The sequence below is a fragment of the Saimiri boliviensis genome, chromosome 3 (assembly GCF_048565385.1).
Source record: "Saimiri boliviensis isolate mSaiBol1 chromosome 3, mSaiBol1.pri, whole genome shotgun sequence".
NCBI classification, from domain to species: Eukaryota; Metazoa; Chordata; class Mammalia; order Primates; family Cebidae; genus Saimiri; species Saimiri boliviensis.
In genome coordinates this window covers 115,246,124-115,269,820 of record NC_133451.1, presented here as the reverse complement: position 1 = coordinate 115,269,820, position 23,697 = coordinate 115,246,124, and the positions used below count along the sequence as shown (strand labels likewise).

Below are 23,697 nucleotides of genomic sequence, written 5' to 3'. Positions count from 1 at the left end.
GTGAGGGAAGAGTTCTCAAATGTAGATGTAAATGTGAAAAATGAAGAAGAAAGACCAGGTGAGGTGGCTCACGGCTGTAATCCGAGCACTTTGGGAGGCTGAAGTGAGGGGATTGCCTGAGGCCAGGAGTTTGAGATCAGCCTGGGGAACATATCAAGACGCTGAAATAAATAAATTGATAAATAAACAAAAAGAAGATGAGAAACAAAGGACAAGAAATAGGAAAGAAAAAAAAAAGGAGGAATCTGAAAACTGGGGAATAAATCATTTCTGAAGAGTAGGCCTGAATTTACATGCATATGCAACAAATATTCAGTAGGTCTCTTCTTCTTCTTTTTTTTTTTTTTTTTTTTTTGAGACAGAGTCTTGCTCTGTTGCCCAGGCTGCGGTGCAAGGGTGTGATCTTGGCTCACTGTAACCTCCGCCTTCTGGGTTCAGGCAATTCTCCTGCCTCAGTCTCCTGAGTAGCTGGGATTACAGGTGTGTGCCACCAAGCATGGCTGATTTTTGTATTTTTAGTAGAGATGGGGTTTCAGCCATTGGTTGGGCTGGCCTCGAACTCCTGACCTCGTGATTTTCCCACCTTGGCCTCCCAAAGAGCTGGGATTACAGGCGTGAGCCCCCACGCCCGGCCGAGTAGGTCTCCTCTAATGCACCACGGATGGTTCTAGGGCAGCTGAAGACAAGGCGGTGAATACGACATGTCTGTTTCACACTTGCAGTCTAACGGTTCTGCTGGAAGGCTGGTTTGGGAGGTTGCGGCAAGACGGAAGCCATCCCCTCCAGTTTATGAAGTCTCTGAAACTCTTTGGGTCACTTGGCAGCATCCCCTAAGCCAGAGGCCCAAGTTTAGATCTGTCTCCTGCCATCTAAAACCTAAGACACCTCAGAGTGTCTGCTATGAGAACTCCCCCTGGCCACATCAGACCAGAAATGTGGAGAGAACCGACTCAGTGAACACGCCAAGCAACACGTGAGAGTCACCGACATCCTCAGGAACCTCCTGGGTTAGAGAAAAGCATCATGGCTGTCATTCCAGCAGTAACTCCCCTGCTTTTTCCCAGAGTAGCCATCAGACAAGAGCAGAGCGTTATCTAATGCAGAGTGGAAGCTTGCCAGGAATCTACCGCGGGTGCCTTCAGTGTCCTGTTGGTCACTAAATATGTTTTTGATAGAGAAAAAACGGTGTGCACAAGAATTTTTGCAAAAATATCTAGAAATCCTATCCAGGTATCAGCGCGTGTAGCAAAGAGTGGATGTCTGATAAACTACCTACTAGTCCCGAAACATCTCCAAAAGAATGGTGCTGGAATAACTAGACATATACTCAAATGCATTGACGCCTCAAGACAACCAAAATCACATGCAAAACCCTGCATCTCAGCATGGCCACCAGGTGCCAAAAGATTGAAGAGGAGGGTGGTAGAATAAGCTCGACATTGTAATTGGAAAGAATTGGGTTCTTACCTGACTAGCTATGTGACTTCGGGCAAGTCACTTTAGTTCTCTCCAGCATCTGATCACTTCCCATCAGTTCCACTGCCACTGCTCTCTCCAGGTCCCTGGGATCCCACACTGTCCCCTCTACCTTTGTACACTGACAGTCCAGGATCAACACAGCAGCCAGAGGGATCCTGTGAAAGCCTAGTCAGAGCTCGTCACTCCTTTGCTCAAACCTCCCAGCGGTTCCTTATTCATTCAGAGAAAAAGCCAAGTCTGTGCAATGAATGGCTTGGAAGTTCCTGCAAGATCGGACACTTCTGTGATCTTATCGCCTTGCTCACTCCGCTCCCCACACTGCTCTGGAAATTCCTGAACCTGCTGAGCATGCCCCTACTACGTCGGGACATTTGAACTGACTCTCCTCTGTACCTAGAGCCTGCTTTCTCCAACCAGCTCAAAGCTAACGTCCTCCTCCACAGCAAGTCTTTGCTTAAATGCTGCTTTTTGGGTGAGTCCTGCTCTGACCTCCTGTTTAGCAATGCAATCCCCACACACCCTGCTCTACTTCTTTTTCGTGGGAGGTTGGGCAGGGAGAGACAGGGTCTCACTCTGTCACCCGGGCTGGAGTCTAGTGGCACAATCATGGCTCGTTGCAGCCTCTACCACTCAGGCTGCCGTAAGCCTCCCAAGTAGCTGGGCCTACAGGCCTGTGCCACCACACCTAGCTAATTTTTGTATTTTTTTGTACAGATGGGGTCTTGCTATGTTGTCCAGGCTGGTCTTGAACCTCTAGGCAAAATCAGCCTACCCACCTCAGCCTTCCAAAGGGCTAGGATTATAGGTGTGAGCTACCACGCTTGGCACCCTGCTGTATTTCTTTTTTCAGAGTATGTATCACCTTCTAAAATACTTTCTAATGTTTATTTCTGGTTTATTATCCATCCTAAAAGACCTATGAGGAGGGGAGTCTTGACGTATTTTGCTCACCAATGTACCTGAATTGGCTCAAGAGAGCAACTGGCACATCCTCAGTGTTCAATAAGTATCTGTTAGGTGAGAGAATGGGCAGTTCAGAGTGCAGGAAGAAAAGCCTCCAACCACATGCAAACAGGACTCCAATGGAGATGACTACAGATGTCCAGGCAGTTTCCCACTTGGTCTTCCATATGGGAAGTAGTAAGGCATATGTGAGCAGAGGCAGGACCCGATCAACTTCCAGGGAAAGCTGCCCCTTCGTAAGTAAGGCATGTTTGTTTCTGGCGCTTCTCCTACCAACCTCTACCAAGGTTCCAACTGTCTCGGTGGAATTTGTGCTGGGATCAGAGAACAATGAATGATGGACCGACACTGGGTTGCTGTCAATCACAAGGTGTCTGCCTGCCCCTCCCTCCCCTTACACGCTGAGTTCGCGCCATCCCCTTCGACTGAACAGAATCTAAGTGAGAGTTGTGCAGCAGGCAGAACAGCTACTGTTTGGCAAAATGATATTCGTAGCATTGGCCAAACTCGAAATGTGGAGAGAACTGACTTAGTGAACAAAAATGGCAAAATTTTTGTTAACATTAGATCCTGTTAAGGTCTGGGATCTAGGCTGGGCACAGTGGATCACACCTGTAATCCTAGCCCTTTGGGCAGCCAAGGCGGGTGGATCACATGAGGTCAGGAGTTCAAGACCAGCCTGGCCAACATGGTGAAATCGTCTCTACTAAAAATTAAAAAAAAAAAAAATTGCCAGTGCAATGGCTCGTGCCTGTAATAGCAGTGCTTTGGGAGGCTGAGGCAAAGCGGATCACTTTAGATCAGGAGTTTGAGACCAGCCTGGCCAACATGGCAAAACCCCATTCTCTACTGAAAAAAAAAAAAAAAAAAAAATTAGTCCGGTGCGGTGGCAGGCACCTGTAATCCCAGCTACTGGGGAGGCTGAGGTGGGAGAACCACTTGAACCTGGGAGGTGGAGGTTGCAGTGAGCCGAGATTGTGTCATTGTCCTCCAGCCTGGGCGACAGAACCAGACTCCACCTAAAAAAAATAAAAGATCTTGTTAAGGTCCAGGATCCCTCCATATTTCTTCACAGATAGAGAAAGGCAAATCAGCTATTCTGCAAGCACTGGCTGCCTTGAATTCCATTTTTAGCATTCAGGAAGTATGCATTTTTTAAAATGCTGCTTGATCACTGAATAAATCCTTATTTAACTGCATCGAGTAATACGATCATTGACAAGAACACCTAGAACCATGTCCTGTAACTATCCAGGACATAGGTCCCTGAAGGTAACCGCTACACTTCTGGGTACTCTGGCTGGAGAGCTTTCTCCCTGCCGACCAACCTTGGGCCTCGAGACTATTTGGATTCTCTCTAGTCACTGTATCTAGTTCAATCACTGAGTTAAACCAGCAAGTGGCTGTTAACTGTGGCATTTCACAGAACTATTTTCAGTAACAACACAGCCAGATCGCACATTTTTGAGCATCTAAGTCGTCCCTTGGCCATTGATGGCTGTGTCCAACCCTATCTGAGCCCTGCGTTGGACACTGGGGAGAAAAGAGATACAGGACAAAGAGCTTCTGTCTAGTCGAGAGACAGAATGCAGCCTTTAAAAAGATACGAAATGATGGCCAGGTGCAGTGGCTCACGCCTGTAATCCCAGCACTTTGGGATTTGGGCGGGCAGATCACTTGAGATCAGGAGTTCGAGACCAGCCTAGCCAACATGGTGACATCCCACCTCTATGAAAAATACAAAAAATAGCCAGACATGGGGGCAGGCGCCTGTTATCCCAGACACTTGGGAGGCTGAGGCAGGAGAATGGCTTGAACCTGGGAGGTGGAGGTTGCAGTGAGCCGAGATCATGCCATTGCACTCCAGCCTGGGTGACAGAGCAAGACTCCATCTCAAAAAAAACAAACAAAAATAACAAATAAGTTGTCCACAAAGCCTGTGTCCTGTCCTCCCACCCTCCTCTATGGACAGGATGAGCTTCACCACTTGCTCCACCTTCTCCACCAACTACCGGTCCCTGGCTCTGTCCAGGTGGCCAGTTACTGCATCTGGCTGGTCAGCAGCGCGGCCAGCGTCTATGCAGGGGCTGGGGGCTCTGGGTCCCGGATCTCCGTGTCCCACTCCACCAGCTTCTGGGACCCCATATGGGGTCCAGGGGTCTGGCCACGGGGATGGTGGGGGGTCTGGCAGGAATGGGAGGAATCCAGAATGAGAAGGAGACCATGCAAAGCCTGAACAACCGCCTGGCCTTCTACCTGGACAGAGTGAGGAGCCTGGAGACTGAGTACTGGAAGCTGGAGAGCAAAATCCAGGAGCACCTGGAGAAGAAGGGACCCCAGGTCAGAGACTGGGGCCATTACTTCAAGACCATTGAAGGCCTGAGGGCTCAGATCTTTGAAAAGTCTGTGGACAACGCCCACATCGTTCTGCAGAGCGACAATGCCCATCTTGCTGCTGATGACTCTAGAGTCAAGTATGCGACAGAGCTGGCCAAGCGCCAGTGTGTGGAGAGCGACATCCATGGGCTCCGCAAGGTCACTGGTGACACCAGTGTCATCAATCGGCTACAGCTGGAGACAGAGATCGAGGCTGTCAAGGAGGAGCTGCTCTCGTGAAGAAGCACCATGAAGAGGAAGTACAAGGCCTCCAAGCCCAGATTACCAGCTCTGCGTTGACCGTGGAGGTAGATGCCTCCATCTCAGGACCTCGCCACGATCGTGGCAGACTCCAGGGCCAATACGATGAAGAACTGAGCGGAGCCAGACAAGTACTGGTCTCAGCAGACTGAGGAGAGCACCACAGTGGTCACTACGCAGTCCGCTGAGGTTGGAGCTGCAGAGGTGACGCTCGCGGAACTGAGATGCACAGTCCTTGGAGATCGGCCCCGACTCCATGAGAAACCTGAAGGCCAGCTTGGAGAACAGCCTGAGGGAGGTGGAGGCCCGCTACGCCCTGCAGATGGAGGAGCTCAACGGGATCCTGCTGCACCTGGAGTCGGAGCTGGCACAGACCCTGGCAGAGGGACAGCGCCAGGCCCAGGAGTACGAGGCCCTGCTGAACATCAAGGTCAGGCTGGAGGCTGAGATCGCCACCTACCGCCGCCTGCTGGAAGAGGGCAAAGACTTCAATCTTGGCGATGCCCTGGACAGCAGCAACTCCATGCAAACCATCCAAAAGACCACCACCCGCCGGATAGTGGGTGGCCAAGTGGTGTCTGAAACCAACGACACCAAAGTTCTGAGACATGAAGCCAGCATAAGTAGGGTACTTTTTGGGGAGCAGGAGGCCAATAAAAAGTTCAGAGGTCATTGGATGTCAAAAAAAATTTAAATAAAAATAAATAAAATAAAATAAAAAATTTAAAAGGTATGAGATGGGCATCCATATAGGAAACGCCAGAAGAGTCCAGAGGACAAGAAGGACCCCTGAAGGCTGTGCAGGGAGACGGAGTTTCAACTGAGCCTTGCAAGGCTCCTGTGACAGAGATAATGCTATGTCCCCCACACAGTCCCCTTCCTGGGCCCCCTGCCTTCTCTGCAGTCAATTCTGGCCACTAGAATGGAGCTGGACTTTTAGATGGGAAATAATGAAGCCTCAAAAACAGATCTTTGTATCTTCTCCTGGCTGGACCCCCTCCATCCACACACTGCCCACCCACCATGCCTGCCCTTCTGAGCTGGATGCATCTCAGGCAAGGCTGCAGTAACAGCTCACAAGCAAACGTGTGCTTCAGTGTTGAATTGAACACTCCTTGTCTGAGACATGTAACAACGCTTTCACCCAAAGAGAATTTCAGGGTTACATTTTTAGACACACAGAACTTACGACCTTTGCTTAAATCATCTTGCTGGGAAGCCCTCTACTATTCCTAAGAGGAATATTTGTTCAAATGGGAACAGATTTCAATGCTGGGAACATCAACTTGTTAATAGCAACCCTCATCTTGGAACGTTGATGTAAACATATACTTTACCTCCTGGGTTACTTGTGGGTCCCTGGGAAGCAAGTTTGTGCATAGGACCCATCTGCTGGGTGTCTTCCCTCTGGTGCTGTGATCTATGTTTCTTTTAAAAATGAACATTTATGCCGGGCGCAGTGGCTCATGCCTGTAATCCCAGCACATTGGGAGGCCGAGGCGGGTGGATCACGAGGTCAAGAGGTCGAAACCATCCTGGTCAACATAGTGAAACCCCGTCTCTACTAAAAATACAAAAAATTAGCTGGTCATGGTGGTGTGTGCCTGTAATCCCAGCTACTCAGGAGGCTGAGGCAGGAGAATTGCCTGAACCCAGGAGGCGGAGGTTGCGGTGAGCCGAGATCGCGCTATTGCACTCCAGCCTGGGTAACAAGAGCGAAACTCAGACTCAAAAAAAAAAAAAAAAAAAAAAAAAAAAAAAAAAAAAAAAAAAGAAGAACATTTCTAATCCCTCCTTTTTAGGAAAAAAAAAAAAACTTATTTACTGTGGAAAGCCATTCAGAATAGATAAGTAAAATAAATAGAATTGTCATCACCTGTACAATGCAACAATCCAAAAACGAGAGAGAAAGAGAGAGAGAGAGAGAGAGAGACAGGGTCCAGGTCTGTCACCCAGCCTAGAGTGCAGAGGCACAATCATAGCTCACTGCCGCCTTGACCTCCTGGATTCCCACACCAGTGGCTGGCTAATTTCTTTTTAATTTTTGTAGAGATGAAGTCACGCTTTGTTGCCGAGGCTGGTCTTGAACTCCTGGGCTTAAGCGATCCTCCTGCCCTGGCCTCCCAAAGTGCTGCAATTACAGGCATGGGCCACAGCCCCTGGCCCCAAAAGGATATTTTTATGCACGATCATTTTCCTTTGGGTCTGTGTTTGTGTAGTGTCTGTTTTGTTTTGTATTGCGAAACAAGATCATTACCATATACACTGTTTGGTCCTTGCCTTTTTTCTTCAACAGTACCTAGTGATCATTTCCCCACATTATTATTAAGTACCCAATCTCTCCATGACAGATCTCTATAACCCAAATAAAAGTGATTTCACAAGGAAGAGGTCCCTTCTTACAAAGACAGCCGTGTCTATCAAGGTTTCAGGTGTCACTGAGAGCTCTGTCATCTGCCAAATCAAAATGAACAGACAGAAGGAGGGGCCTGGGGTCAGGAGCAGCTCGCAGTGTGCACGGCACTTGATTCTGGGTAGGAAGCTCCAGGGCACCCGAGTTTGCAGAGGCCAGGTGCAGCAGAGGCCAGGGGCAGCACAGAGGCCAGGGGCAGCAGTGGCCAGGGGCAGCGCAGAGGCCAGGGGCAGCACAGAGGCCAGGGGCAGCAGAGGCCAGGGGCAGCGCAGAGGCCAGGGGCAGCACAGAGGCCAGGGGCAGCAGAGGCCAGGGGCAGCACAGAGGCCAGGGGCAGCACAGAGGCCAGGGGCAGCGCAGAGGCCAGGGGCAGCAGAGGCCAGGGGCAGCGCAGAGGCCAGGGGCAGCGCAGAGGCCAGGGGCAGCAGAGGCCAGGGGTAGCAGAGGCCAGGGGCAGCACAGAGGCCAGGGGCAGCACAGATGCCAGGGGCAGCACAGATGCCAGGGGCAGCAGAGGCCACGTGCTGCAGAGGCCACGTGCAGCAGAGAGGGCACATGCAACAGAGGCCAGATGCAGCTGAGGCCAGCCATGGCAGAGGCCAGGTGCAACCGCAAGTTTCACACCGCTGCATCTCCCGGGGATGGGTGGGGGGGGGGGGGGGGGGCTTTGCAAACCCTCACCGGACGTTCTGCGTTGTGCTTCCGAAAAGCCACAGGGGCTTCCCGCGAACCGCGGCGGCGCGGGTGCAGGCAGTGACAGCTCCCACCGAAGGCCCCTGCGGTGTCCGCAACGGACCGGCCTCCCAGGGCGGGTGCTGGCGGCGGCCGGGACGGAGGCGCAGGGGAGTCCGGGTCACGCAGCGGCAGCGTCCCCCAAGCCCAGGGCGCCCGCCCCGCTCGGCTCGCACGAGTTTCTGCAGGTCTCTCCCGCCAGCCGCAGGGAAGCCTCTTTGCGGCGCGGCGCGGCTGGGTTCCGGCTTTCAAACAGAAAGGCTCATTGTCGGGAGGTCCCCGGGCCGGTCTAACCGCTGCGGAGACTCCCCGACGCCCCGCCCCGCCCCGCGCCGAACGGCCCAGCGCCTGGCTGCAGAAGCCGGACCGGCGCGGGAGCCGGGCGGGCTGGCCTCGACGGAGAGGCAGGGCTGGGGTGGTGGGGTTGGGTTGGGTTTGTTTTGTTTTGTTTTGTTTTGTTTTTGTTTGTTTGTTTTTATTTTGTTTTGTTTTTTGAGATGGGGTCTCCCTCCGTCGCCGGCTGGAGTCCACTGGCCCGATCTCGGCTCACTGTAACCTCCGCCTCCCCGGTCCAAGCGATTCTCCCACCTCAGCCTCCCCAGTAGCTGGGATTACAGATGTCCGCCACCACACCGGGCTAAATTTTGTTATTTTTAGTAGAGACCCTGTTGGCCAGGCTGGTCTCGAACTTCGGACTTCAAGTGATCCACCTGCCTTGTCCTCGCAAAGTGCTGGGATTACAGGCGCGCCACCATGCCCTGCTAATTTTTTTGCATGTTTAGTAGGGACGGTTTCACCAAGTTGTCCAGGCTGGTCTCGAACTCCTGACCTCAAGTCAACCGCTCCCCTCAGCCTCCCAAAGTGCTGGGATTACAGGCGTGAGCCGCTGCGCCGGCCTGGGTGCATTTTCTGTGCGCGGAAGGGAAGCAGCACCGGAACCCTCCTGTTTCCCGCGCCCTCCGTAAGCACCGGGGACACTGCCACCTGACAGCGGAGGAGGAAGCAGCTGGAAAAATAAAACGCAGGGCGCAGTTAGGTATATCTGCTAGTGTTTGTGTGTGGTTAAAAAAAAGCCGTCATTCAATGAGTACCTGTTTTCAAAGAATGAACATAAAAGGTATTTATTAAACATAATGTAATCACTTCTCCATGTCAGGCCCTGGCACTGATTTCTCAAGGTGACCGTTCGGACCATCCGAACGTTAATGTTGGTTTTAAGTTGATAGAGGCTGTGTTTGAAGCTGCCTTCTTGATTTTATCCTTGCAGCTGAAGATACCTTGTGAACTTTACTTCTCAGAACCGAGAGTCTGAGCGGTTGGCCAGGCACGAAGCGCGAGGGAAGGCGATGGAGGGGGCCGCTCCCCTGCACGGAGGGCACAGGCGCCAGCCGCTGCCAACACCTCCGGAAAGCCCTCACCCCAACCTGAGATCCCTGACGTCAGGCTCCTAATTTACATCGTTATTCCATGAGAACTGGGTAGAAACGGAGACGGCACGAACCACAAAACACCGAAGCTCTGGGATAACGTTAGAGCTACACTGCAAATTACAAATATAGAAGCCGGGCGCTGGGACTTACTCCTGTAATTCCAGCACTTTGGGAGGCCGAGACAGGAAGACCACTTGAGCCTAGGAGTTCGAGACCAGCCTGGCCAACCTGGTGAAACCCCACCTCTACTAAATAAAAGATTAGCCAGCAAGGCGTGGTGGCCCCGGGCGCCTGTAATCCCAGCTACTCTTGGGAAGCTGAGGCAGAAAAATCTTTGAACCACAGAGGTGACGCTCCAGTGAGCAGAGATCATGCCACTGCACTCCTGCCCAGGTGGCAGAGTCAGGTTCTGTCTCAGATAATAAGAAGAAGATCACAAAGAGAAGGAATTAGGTTATTAAAATTATTTTTGCTTCCTTGTCTGTTGAGCTGAATTAAAGAAAAAAGTTCTCTTTGCTATAAGAACTATATTGTAGGGTAATTAAATAGACCTGGTAAATGAGGGAAAAAATTTCTCTTAAGAATTTCAGTCAATGAATACAAAATAGCATTCTTTAATTACATTTTAATTACTAACTAAACAACGTCTAATTTTAAAACATTTAACTAAGTTAAATACACACTTCAGCTATCTGATCAATGCAATTCAGACAATTGCATTGATTGCGGTTTAGCTGAATCTTACAATAAAGGAATTTTTCACCCTCTAAACTCATTGATCAATCTTAGCACAAAAAGTGAGACAACTAGACATTAGGTGTGGCGATAGGAAATATATCATATCACCTATGAGACAGTCTTATCCAAAAAAAGAGAAAAAATGGAAGGAAGGAGTGAGGGAGAGAGGGAGGGCAGAAGGAAGGAAGTGGAGGGAAGAAGAACAGGAGGGAGGATGAGAGGGAGAATCTGAGCTCAGGCCAGCTTGGAATTCTAACTCCCAGTTCACTGGAAGAACAGTAGATAGAGAAGCAAGTTACATAAACACCCTGGGTCGCAATTACCTAAACCCTGAATGTGGGATGTTTTACAAAAATCAACTGACCCACTTCTTCAAGTGAATAGGGAATATAAAGGGGGAAGAGACTGTGCTACATGAAATAAAATTTAACAAAGACTTGCCAGGTAACTAACTATAAAGATGGAGCTTGTTTGGATCCATTCAAACGACCCAACTGTAAAGAGACTTAGGGAAAATTAAACATGTTAGACAATTGTTAGTTTATTAGATGTGATAATGCATTGTGGTTATGTAATGCAAGAACATAACCACTCTTTTCTTTCTGGTGAAATGAGTTAAGGAGGATGGATGGTGGACGACAAGGCATTCTTGGCTGAGTACAAGCATGGAAGTCTGTTACAGTCTCTACTTTTGTGTCTGTTCTGAAATTGTCACGATGAAAAGGTAAAATGAAATAAAGATGGCAATCAGAAGTGGAGAGAATATCGTAAATGTAGTCTGACCAGCCGGTGGCCGCTAATGGCTTTGATTTAAAAAATATATCAGATATTTGATTTTAAAAAGCTGTGATGGAGCGCCTCCCATCCTGATGGAATAATTTATTTCACCTTGAATAAAGGGTTTCTTAGTTGTTCCTGTCAAATTTGGCATTTGGAATTCAGTCCTTTGTGGAGATAATGATTGTGAATTCCTCTCCGAGATCAAATGTTTTTCAGACTACAGTTCTTCAATCTGATGAGCGTTACCAAAAAGAAAACCAGCTTCCTCCAAAAGCTCCAGGAGTGAATCCCCGCTCTCCAGAGGCAGCAGGGAGACTTGCATTTTAAAGCGAGTTTCATCCCCCACCCCCATTCTCTTATCACTGAGTATCTGGGGTAGAAAAAATAAAAGGTTAGGTTTACTCAACAGTGCACAGGTCTGTCTACGTTCAAAGCACTGGCATGCCAGTGTGCCTCAGGGGCTTGTGCCAACCGTCCCTTTCATCACCTGGAAAGCTCTTCCTTGATCTGTTTATTTTACAAACGTTTCTATGCCTTCCAAAACCCAGTTCACATAACATTATCTGTTCGTGGATGATGGAAATGCATTCCCACACCACAAAAGCACAGAATCATTTTATTATGAACACAAAAACAGAAACAACTCCAATGTCGGTGTCACTCCCTGAGGAAGCCCTACCTGCCTGCAGCCTCCTCCTCATACTCTACGAAGTTAATCCTTTCCTGGGGCTCCTTCCTACCTTGTATCCTTTATTATTTTTTTATTATGGAAATTTTCAGCCATACCCAAAGGGAGAGTGAATGGTAAATGAGCCCCCCCAGGCCCACCCATCTTTAACGTCATCAACATTTTTCAAGTCTTGCTTCATCCATTTCTCTCCAACCTGGGTACGTTGTTTTCAGGAGTATGTTAAAGCAAATCCCAGACAGCCCCTCCATTCCCAGTCTGGTACCCATTTCTATGGCACTGGGCACACTGTCAGATCCTGCTGCCCTGGCAATGTCTGCTGTAGGACCATTGATCTTCCTGTATGGCCGCAGCAACCAGCCCACAAACTGGCCCACAGTAGGCCCACGGCAAATACATGGAATACGTTTTTGTTGTTCAGGGCACTAGATTTACTACCATAGACTGAAGGAAACGTCTTTTTATTTTTATTTATTTATTTATTGAGACGGAATCTTGCTCTGTCCCCAGGCTGGAGGGCAGTGGCGCGATCTCGGCTCACTACAACCTCCACCTCCTGGGTTCAAGCGATTTTTCCACCTCAGCCTTCCGAGTAGCTGGGACCACAGGCACGTGCCACCATGCCCGGCTAATTTTTGTATTTTTAGTAGACACGGGGTTTCACCGTGTTGGCCAGGATGGTCTTGATCTCTTGACCTCATGATCCACCTGCCATGGCCTCCCAAAGTGGTGGGATTACAGGCATGAGCCACCATGCCCGACCTTTATTTTTAAGAGACAGGCTCTCTGTTGCCCAGGCCACAGGGCAGTGGTACAATCATGGCTCACTGCAGCCCCACCTCCTGCCTCAGCCTCCAGAGTAGCAGGTGGGCACCACCATTCCTGGCTAATATTTCTATTTTATTTGGAGATGGGGTCTTGCTGCGTTGCCCAGGCTGGTCTCAAACTCCTGGCCTCAAGCAATCCTTACCCCTCGGACTCCCAAAATGTTGGGATTACAGGCTTGAGCCACGGACACCCAGGCAAGGAAAGGTCTTAATTCATAAAATGCATAGTGCCTCAGGCATACATAATTTAGCTGAAGACAAATTGATTTAGGATAAGCCCTGGCAGCATGAGCATGGCGGCTCTGTAGCATAGCGGGCTCTGCAGGACAGTGCTTTGATTAGAGTTCCAGCTCTTCTCCCACTTGCCATGTCATTGGGCACAGCAGATTTTGTCTGTCAGAGATGGATGCAGTAATACCTCCTGTCCTATCTCTTCTGGATGAGGCTGTTTCTCCCTCAATAGGTGACATTTATGGTTTGTGTTCCCTCCCCTTGAACCTGGGTGGACCGTGACCCTGGAAGTGATGTTGTGTGATATTCAAGGCAAGGTCAAAAAAAGGTGGTGTAGCTCCCCTTGCTGGTTCTATTCTCACTGGAGGTTTGCACTGCCAGGTAAGCAGTCCAGCCACCTTGAGGCGGCCATGCTGTGGGAAACCCCGGGAAACACATGGAGCCACCCTAAGACTACATAAAGAGAGGTGCCTGGCTAGCTCCAAGCTGCCTCGGTTCCCCTGGTTCTCACGGGTCACCCTGTTCTAACTCCAGCTACTGTTTAACTACAGCTGCACGAGTGACCCCAAGCCAGAACTGAGTTGTTCCCAAATTCCTGCCCCACTGAAACCGTAAAAGATAAGACTTGTTTTAAGCCATTAAACATTGGGCAGATTTGTTTTGTAGCAGTGGATAAACAGAACACTGGGCACGTTACTTAACCTTTCTGCGCCTCAGTTTTCACATCTTTAAAACGGATAAGAAGAGTACCTAAAACCACATTGAGCTTTTATGAGTATTAAATGAGATCAAAACATACCCATCTGGCACATCATAGCACTCAATAAATGTTGGCAATTATCATTTGGGAAAGAATCGTTTAGAAATCCTGACCAATGAGATAATATTTGTAAGTTTCCATTTACCATGCATGCCGATACTTTTTTTTTTTTTCCTGAGACAGGAACTTGCTCTGTCACCTGGGCTGGAGTGCGGTGGTGTGATCATGGCTCACTGCACCCTTGACTTCCCAGACTGTAGCAATCCTCCCGCCTCGGACCCCCAAGTAGCTGAGACTACAGGACTACAGGCGCGAGCCACCATGCTCCATTAATTTTTTGCATTTTTAGTACAGACCGGGTTTCGCCATGTTGCCCAGGCTGGTCTTGAACCCCTGGGCTCAAATGTCCCACACGTCTCAGCCTCCCAAAGTGCTGGAATTACAGGCATGAACCACCACACTCTGCCTCATGCTGATATATTTTGGATAAGGGTATACTCTCTACAGGAGAGGTTACTATGAGTTTTGCCTTCTTTAATGTCTTAAAGGTTGAAACGAATTGTAACCAATTTAACTCATTTCAGATGACCTTTTTGCCTTAACTCATATTTGCAAGCGCTAAGTTTGAAAACAAAACAAGATCGGTGCAGAGAAGCCATATGATATATTGGGTGACAAATTGGTCATTCATTTAAATAAAGTTAATAAAGATTAAATTTGTTTCAAGAGCTATTGAATTTTCAAATTTTCAATGTACTCATAACTTTTTTAAGAACATGAAATATTAGCTTAACATAGTTTTCTCTGTTGGCTTCTTGCTCAAGTTTGTGCTGTTTTCTTTTGTTAAAATTAGAGATTTCTTTTTATTTTCCGGTTATAGTCATACTAGCTGTTAGTTTAAACCCTCTGTAATAGGACATGGAAACAGACACATAAAGACATTAGCTGAAAAAATAGACTGAAAATCAACTATTTTTTACTCCCACTAATTTCTGTCAATCATTTTCAAAAGCGTGTAAGATTCAGTCATTGGATTTACGCAGTGCCATGTCTGTCTAAACTCTAAGAGTTCCTTTATGTCATGTTCTTCAGAGCGAACATCTGTCCGCAAAGCAACGCTTTCCACCTCGTTTTACAGAGTACGGAAAAACTTTCAGCAAATTCACAGATTAGGTTGAGTTTCAAAATACATGTAGTTTAAAAAGTTCTGACTTCCAAATGTAATACATTTAAGTATATACTTTAGGAGTTACCAATAACTTCCATCACAGCAGAGTAGGATATATGGTAACATTAATTTTCTGTCATTTTAAATGAGATATATTTTTTATTGGAGAAATTAAAGTACCTATACTTACATATTTTTCCTTATTAACGAAGTATTAATCTTATTAAAAATAACCCAGCAGTAAATGATACATTACTGAATGAGAGGATAATGAATCTGAATCGTAGCAGGAATTTGCAATATTAATTACGGTTAGCTATTTTTCTCTCATTGATTTTCGTGCCACTTGAATGGAACAGAAGTGTGCCTTTTGTTTTGGAAGGTCTGGGGTAAAATGCTGTGACTGTTTTCCTTCAGTTGCATGTGTGTTGCCTGTGACTGTCTTCAAACACTAGAGGGGGCCTCTGATTTAAGATATGAAGAGAAAATAGAAATTTTAAAAAAAACTGTTTGGAGTGAGCACAGTAAAAAAAAGAAAGAAAGAAGTTGCTTGGAGTATAATTTGGAGGTACATAGACCCTGAAATGCAGGGGTACTTGGCAGTTTAGGTTTTTCGCCTTTTTAATACAGCTCCTCTCGGAGCAGAGCTAACTCAGGCAGTATACCCTGCGTGGGCATGCTTGGCAGTGACTGACCTCGGTTCTACTTCCCCCTCTAGTAAAACATGCTTCAGAAAGCAGAAACAATAAAGCCTTGTGATCACTTTCTCTTTTGTTTGCAGGCGTAAGTAAACTGAGTGGAAGGGAATGTTTTTTCACCAATTTGACCTTTGAGGAGAACTTGAATATAATTAAACTATGGATTTTTCTTTTTCATGAAAAACATAGAATGTTGTGCTCATTTAATGAATTTTATGGGGCTCCTTAGTAGATGTGTCTGAGAATGACATCGTTTGTTAAAATAAAGGGTATCGCTATGGTCACCAAAGAATGACATGAGTATGGTCCAGCACGGTGGTTCAAGCCTGTAATCCCGGCACTTTGGGAGGCTGAGGCAGGCGGATCACCTGATGTCGGGAGTTCGAGACCAGCCTGGCCAATGTGGGGAAACCCAGTCTCTACTAAAAATACAAGAATTAGCCTGGAGTGGTGGCCCACACCCGTAATCCCAGCTACTAGGGAGGCTGAGGCAGAAGACTTGCTTGAACCTGAGAGGCAGAGGTTGCATTGCATTGAGCTGAGATTGCACCACTGCATTCCAGCCTGGGCAATAGAGTGAGACTCCGTCTAAAAAAAAAAAAAAATACAAGTGTCTCGTTAGAAATATTTCAGAATAAATCTGTAAGTGTAAAAAAGGGTATGTAAGAATACTGGGACAGTAAAATAACATATGAATTTGCTTCCTTATGTAACTGAATGCACAGGGTCAATGGCTTTGACTTAGCATTCATTCATAAGGCTTTAGCTGGAAAAGATTTAATCTTGTGGGGTGAATCCACATGGCATGAAAAAATAGAGGAGATGAGATAATGATATGTATACTTCTTTTTTTTGAGATGGGGTCTCACTCTGTTACCAGGCTGGAGTGCAGTGGCATTATTTTGGCTCACTGAAACTTCTGACTCCTGGGTTCAAGTGATTCTCCTGCCTCAGCCTCCTGAGTAGCTGGGACTACAGGCACCCACCACCACGCCCGGCTAAATTTTTTTGTATTTTCAGTAGAGACAGGGTTTCACCGTGTTGGCCAGGATGGTCTGTCTGGCATTGTATACATTTCTATTTGGTTATCACATATTTGACAATCTCCAATCACTAATGTTTCATGCACACAATGATTTTGAAAATTACAGTCACTGCTATTTATGTTTATAATCAAATCTTTGCAGTTTTAATAACTCTTTCCTTCCCAAAGACATTATCTTCTGTATCTTGGGTTTTTCAGATGAGAATTTTATTGATACCTCTAAAATATAAACCTGCTTCATTAATGATCCATATTTTGGCTGCAAGCTGAACTTATTTGATACTTTGATAGTAAGCAATTTTTGATACCTTAATTAAACTGCTTTAAAACTTTGATGCAGTTTTCCATATCAGTCATACAACTCCCTATGTTGTTGTGTATGTATTCTGAGTACACAGTGAATTTCTGAGGATGGATTTATTTCCTGTTCGGCCAACTCTGAAAGACACACAGAGGGGACTCAGAACTTCACAGCACAGGTATTGGTGCATCTACTCTTTGTCCAGTCATATTTAGGATGCTTAATTTTCCTGATACTGTACATGCAAACCACTTACTTTTTTTTTTTTTTTTTTTTTTTTTTTTTGAGACGGAGTTTCGCTCGTTACCCAGGCTGGAGTGCAATGGCGCGATCTCGGCTCACAGCAACCTCCACCTCCTGGGTTCAGGCAATTCTCCTGCCTCAGCCTCCTGAATAGCTGGGATTATGGCACACGCCACCATGCCCAGCTAATTTTTTGTATTTTTAGTAGAGATGGGGTTTCACCATGTTGACCAGCATGGTCTCAATCTCTTGACCTCGTGATCCACCCGCCTCGGCCTCCCAAAGTGCTGGGATTACAGGTGTGAGCCACCGCGCCCAGCTAGCAAACCACCTACTTTTGAGAGAATTTACTATTCATCACTGCTATTTGTCCACTCTACCATTAAATAATGCAACCCATGCCTAACTTTTAAACTGCGCTGGGACACTTTGGGTGCCTTTTCCGAAATTTAAGACCAAGTGAGGAGGCTTCAGAAGGGTATTTGCTGGGACTGCATGAACCCTCCCCATGAAAAGGTGAGCTTCACTTGTCTGCTTGCTGTCCTTCCCTTAAAAGCACTCCCTCTCTCTTACAACAGCAACAGCGAAATTACAGCTGGAATTCTTCACAGCTATTATTTCAGAGTATCAACTAAACAGCTTTTAATATTCTGGGTGGAAATATAACATGGGCCATGAAAGAAATGACTGAACTTGAACAAAAATAATGAATCTCCAGGTAATGTGAAGACATTTTGAAAAACTTGAAGGTCCATGGTCTATAAACCTCTTAATTCTCACAAAAGTTCAAAGATGAAGACCCAAAGACATTACAAGGAAAACTGAGTTGAAGGGATCAAATTTGTAAGTTGAACTTGAAGGATCACAAGAACATAAATTTAAGCAAATTAATAACTCTTTCCTTCCCAAAGACATTATCATCTGTATCTTCCTTTTGGTGGTATTTGGATTATCCACCAGTGCTTACCCCCATCACATACACCAGTCAAACTTTTATACACACCTCCCCACAATTTATAACACTTTGTTTAAAAAACTGTATCCCCGGACGATGTGAACGCTGACAGAGAGCAATGTTGAGAGCCGAATGTACAAAGACAGAAGGCAGATGTTCTCACGAGGGACAGACGGCTGTGGCTGATGGCAGAGGCCAGGAGAAAGACCAGGAGGTCCTCCCTGACACTTGTAGCTTCAGCGAATGCAGAAAGAGCTCCTGCAACACTGTAACAGTTCTGACTTTAGAACCCAGGGTAGATGATGATTTCATGTATTTTTGAATCAAAATTTTCAGTTTCAAATTTTGAAATAGAACATACTCACAGCAGAACTTACGATATGGGAGAATTCCTGGTTGGGAAAGGCTTACTCCATTGCCAACTCTAAGGAAGATCAAGAAATACAAAGACCCGTTTGATATCCATACAGAAGCACACACGGGTACACAATTCCCACTGCCATCAATGGTGCTGATTTTCAAGTCCGTGTCAGTGGCTCACTGTTCAAACACGTGCTTCGTTTGACAATGGCAGTGTTAGCACGTGAGATCTTTGTTACGTAAGCGCTGCATCAAACCAGCTTAGAATTCAACAGAACCTTAAAGATCTTCGTCTGGTATTTTTCAAACCACAGTTTACATCCTGTTAGTAGGTCATGAAATAAATTCATCAGGTTTATAACCAGGGATTTTTTTTTTTTTTAACAAAACAGTGTAGAATACAAAATATTTAAGACTATACAGAATGCATTATTCCATGAAACTTGTTTATAGTTTGATGTATTTATATGCACACGTGTACTCATATATATAGTAAATTATGTAAAATGTATCAACAAATTCTGATAACATGGACATCTCCGGTAGAAAAGTGAATACCCTCTTCAGCCTTCCCATAAAGATACAGATGACCCTGGCTGAGCACACTCATACGTAACTTTGGGTCAGGGACTATTCCAAGCTCTTTCCGTGTATGAATCTTTATCATCCTTCATAACAAGCCTGTAAGATGGGTGCTATTGACATCTTACAGATGAGAACACTGAGATACACAGAGGGTAAGGAACTTGAACAAAGTCACCTAGACGAAAGCAGCAGAAGAGGGACTTGATTCTAGACAGCTGGACTCTTGTCAGGCTCCACGGCTTCTACCTGAAAAACCACGTTACAGCAGGGAGCTCATGTCCTCCCAAGATGGCGCTGTGCAAGTCTCACCTAGTATGACCAGAGCCAGTTCGAGCACAGAGCCTGACTTTCAACCCTGTGCTTGCCACCACACTCATGCAACAGTGTTCTTAGTAAAAGCTGTTTCATGAAGCTGAAATCAAACAAGCTCAAGATAAAAGATACAGACAAGCATATTTGCAAGAGAACATGTTTATTTACATCACTATTTCCTTTTTACAATGCCTCCACTTTTTAAATAAAAAATTTTCCAGGAAAGCAGGTAGCTCTAAATTATTAAGATATTTTAACAAATACAATTTTCACCCAATGATTTTTATTTACATGAGTTTTCAAAACTTTTAAATAGTTCTTTTGAAACTGCACAACATAACCAAAAGGTTTTACTCAGACCCTGCATCTTTGCCAAAAATTTTTCGTCTGGGAAATTATGTTTGTAATCAAATCCTTGCGGTTTGGATCTTTTCAGATGAGGATTTTATTGATACCTCTAAAATATAAACCTGCTTCATTAATGATCCGTATTTTGGCTGCAGGCTGAACTTATTTGACACTTTCTGATAGTAAGCAAAGATATTTTTGATACCTTAATTAAACTGCTTTGATTAAAACTTTGATGCAGTTTTCCATATCAGTCATACAACTCCCTATGTTGTTGTGTATGTATTCTGAGTACGCTGTGAATTTCTGAGGATGGATTTATTTCCGGTCTGGCCCACTCTGAAAGACACACACAGGGACTCAGAACTTCACGGCACAGGTATTGGTGTATCTACCAATCCTTTCATGTTGTAGTGATAGATTTCAAATATTTATTAGAGAAACTATAAGACAAGATAGATTTTCCTAATATTTTTGAAGTATGAGTTCCTCTGAATAGTTGGTGTAATATCCATTAAAAAATAGAAAAGATTGACTTTTTACCATGATGACAGCTACCGTTCACAATGAAACACCTGTGTAGCTCTGCCCAGCACCTCTGTGAATAGCCAAGGGCCCGTCTTGAACATCACGCAGCAGCGATAGAGGTATCGTCCATGAGTCGACCCTGTGGCTTTAAAGTGGGGAAAACAACGTGGGTTCACCAAGTTATAATATAGGAACAAAAGCTCTAGTAACTAGAAGGATTTTGAAATTCCTGAACCTGTTTTACAAAAACAGAATAAACGAGTGTTAAGCATCAAAATACAAATGGTGATCCTCCTCTTTTCACCCCACCTTCTCCCTTCCTTCACTCGCACCTGGGGACGGTCACCACACAGGCTGGGGCTGCCCTCTCTGCAGCCATCACCAGCTGACTCTGCACCTCCACCCGCTGCATCCTCTTCCGTCAGCACTTCTCTCTCAAGCCTGTGTTCCAGCAGCTACTGCCAGGCCGTTTCCCACTGACGCCATGTGGAATAGAATCTTATCTTTTTTTTTTTTTTTTTTGAGACGGAGTCTCACTCTGTTACCTAGGCTGGAGTGCAGTGGCATGATCTGGGTTCAAGTGATTCTCCTGCCTCAGCCTCCCAAGTGGCTGGGATTACAGGTGACTGCCATCATACCTGGCTAATTTTTCTATTTTTAGGAGAGGTAGGGTTTCACCATCTTGGCCAGGCTGGTCTTGAACTCCTGATCTTGTGATCCACCCTCCTCACCCTCCCAAAGTGCTGAAATTACAGGCGTGTAATTACACCACACCTGACCTGTTTATCATTACTGCTTAAATGATAAGTTTTGTACTCTCTCTCTCGCTCAGGGCCCTCCTATGTCTCAAGCTTTAAGCAGGCCCAGAGCCTGAGCTGACAGTAAGTTCCTTTTGGGGACTCAAGTTTTCCCAATCTCCTGTTTGCAAAAAAAGAGGTCTGCGGTGAACTCCAACACATACTGCGAGGGTAAAAGCAGCAGACAAAAACAAAGACTACCCCATCTCTAAGATCACTGACTGAAATAACTTAAAACATCACATCAGAAAAGTCAAGACTAAGAATGAATAAAAAGTATCATAACTGTCTTTAGTGGTAAAAGTTCTGGCAGGTTCACATCTCAGAGGGATATCTAGTAGCTAAAGTAATAAAATTTATGCAAATAATGTTTTTATTATACAGACATACAATAGCAGACCTTTGTGGGGAAAGCATGAGAAAGATGATCAGGAAATGAAACAGTAGAGTGCTCACAATCAAAAGCCATTTGCTATGCTTTAAACAGAAGAATTCTGAGGGATTCCCAGGCGGTGAAGACAGCACTCCTGCTTTCAGTTTGTTGCTGTTGTGGTTGTTCAGATGTACACAGTGTGTGTGTGTGTGTGTGTGTGTGTGTGTGTGTGTGTGTGTGTGTGTGTGTCTGATGTATATAGGGATGTGTGTGTCTGATGTATATGGTGTGTGTGTGTGTGTGTGTGTGTGTGTACACATACACAAACACAGCTAAGTATAGCATTCAAGGCAGGAATGGAGTGAGTGAAATAGATTCCCAATCTTTTATTCTTGACTCTTTTTTTAGTACTCATGGAAGCTGCTCAATTTTAGAAACAAAATCATGGCTCAACCTAGTTAAATCCTGCCAAATGTAGCTTTTACAAGCAGGGGCAGAAAATGAGTGCATCATACAATTAGAGAATGAAAGTCTTTTATTCAAAGGAAGAAAAGTATGGATTCAACCTTGCCTAGGACGTCACTGTCTGGTCTGGAAGCCACTAGACACATTTGGCTATTGAGTACTTGAAGTGTGGCAGTGTAACCATGTACATTTAATTGAAACCGAAATCTCAATAGTCACATGTGGCTAGGACAGGTGACTGGACTGCACAGCTCTAAAGTTTAATACAGGTACACTGGACCTAAAATTGGAGTCAGTGATTGTCCAATAAATGGGAAAGGGTGATCCTCAGCCACTGCCCTTAGTGTGACAAGTAAAAATAAAATGGTAGACATTCATGGTATACAATATGATGCTTTAAAATATGTACACTATGCATATGCTGTGAAATGGCTTTTTTTTTTTTTTTTTTTTTTCTTTTTGGACATGGAGTCTCACTGCTGTCGCCCAGGCTGGAGTACAATGGTGCAATCTTGCTCACTGTAACTTTCACCTCCTGAGTTCAAGTGATTCTCCTGCCTCAGCCTCTCAAGTAGCTGGGACTACATACACCTGCCACCACACCTAGCTAATATTTGTATTTTTAGTAGACACGGACTTTCCTGTTGGCCAGGCTGATCTTGAATTCCTGACCACAGGTGATCCACCCACCTTGGCCTCCCAAAGTGCTGGGATTACAAGCATGAGCCACCATGCCCACCCAAAATTTTTTAATTATAAGTTTTTCCAACTGATAAAAGAGCTGGCTCTGAGGAGTCCAGTCAACATTTTTGGCAGCAGTCAAGTTGCTAGAAGGTGGTACCTGTACTCGGAAAAGGGATCTCTGCAATTAAAAAGGGCATGCTAGTTATGTTAAAACTTACGCATGTTTGCTGGGCGCGGTGGCTCAAGCCTGTAATTCCAGCACTTTGGGAGGCTGAGGCGGGTGGATCATGAGGTCAAGAGACCAAGACCATCCTGGTCAACATGGTGAAACCCCGTCTCTACTAAAAATACGAAAAATTAGCTGGGCATGGTGGCGCACGCCTGTAGTCCCAGCTGCTTGGGAGGCTGAGGCGGGAGAATTGCTTGAACCCAGGAGACGGAGGTTGCGGTGAGCCGAGATCGCGCCATTGCACTCCAGCCTGGGTAACAAGAGCGAAACTCCGTCTCAAAAAAAAAAAAAAAACTTATGAATGTTTATTTTCTGGAAACTTTCCTTGTGAATTTCAACACTACCCAGAAGAGGTTTACCTTGAGAGAAAATCAAAAGACTGAATTAGCATTAGTTGGGATTACGTCTAGGTCTTCTGAGCACCACAGACAGAGGAATAAAAGAGATTAACTGATGGAACCAAAAATCTCTCCTTTTCAATACTGGTTATTCCAGCAACCTCAACAAGCTATTTCTGTGCGGCTAGAATACGATCAAGTCTACATACGTCTAAATCAAAGAGTACTTCTACATTTAAAAATAGCAAACTTCAAAAAGTCAAACAGCTAAAGGGACGTTACAGATGCCACTGGTTCCCCTCTGTGCCCCCACCCAGTCGTTAGACTTCTCCCCTACACAGTGACTTCACACATGAGAGTGCAGGATGGCAATGGGAGCGTCATTAGACTGAAGTGACTAGGTGAAAATGTTAAAAAGCCACAGTTTAAACACAAGGAGATCCAAAATTACGAGATTTTTCTTTTACAATTTAAAAGTATGGTGTGGAATAGGAGCTTGGGAGGGTTAATGACTTTTATACAGATGGAAAAAATATCGTATAAGTCTGGAAATATAAAAACTGGCAGAGTATGGAGAATATATTAACAGA

General features: G+C 45.7%; 1 protein-coding gene across 3 annotated transcripts in view; it reads right to left on the bottom strand.

Moving 5' to 3' along the window:
* Nucleotides 1-19,463: 19,463 nt before the first annotated feature.
* TRAPPC11 (trafficking protein particle complex subunit 11) overlaps nt 19,464-23,697 on the bottom strand; it is a 54,356-nt gene continuing 50,122 nt past the window's right edge. For all 3 annotated transcript variants that reach the window (XM_074396682.1, XM_010344409.3, XM_074396681.1), the window contains one exon: nt 19,464-20,366. In XM_074396682.1, coding sequence (XP_074252783.1) covers nt 20,322-20,366 — 45 coding nt within the window. In that variant the 3' untranslated portion in view covers nt 19,464-20,321. The remainder of the gene's footprint in view (nt 20,367-23,697) is intronic.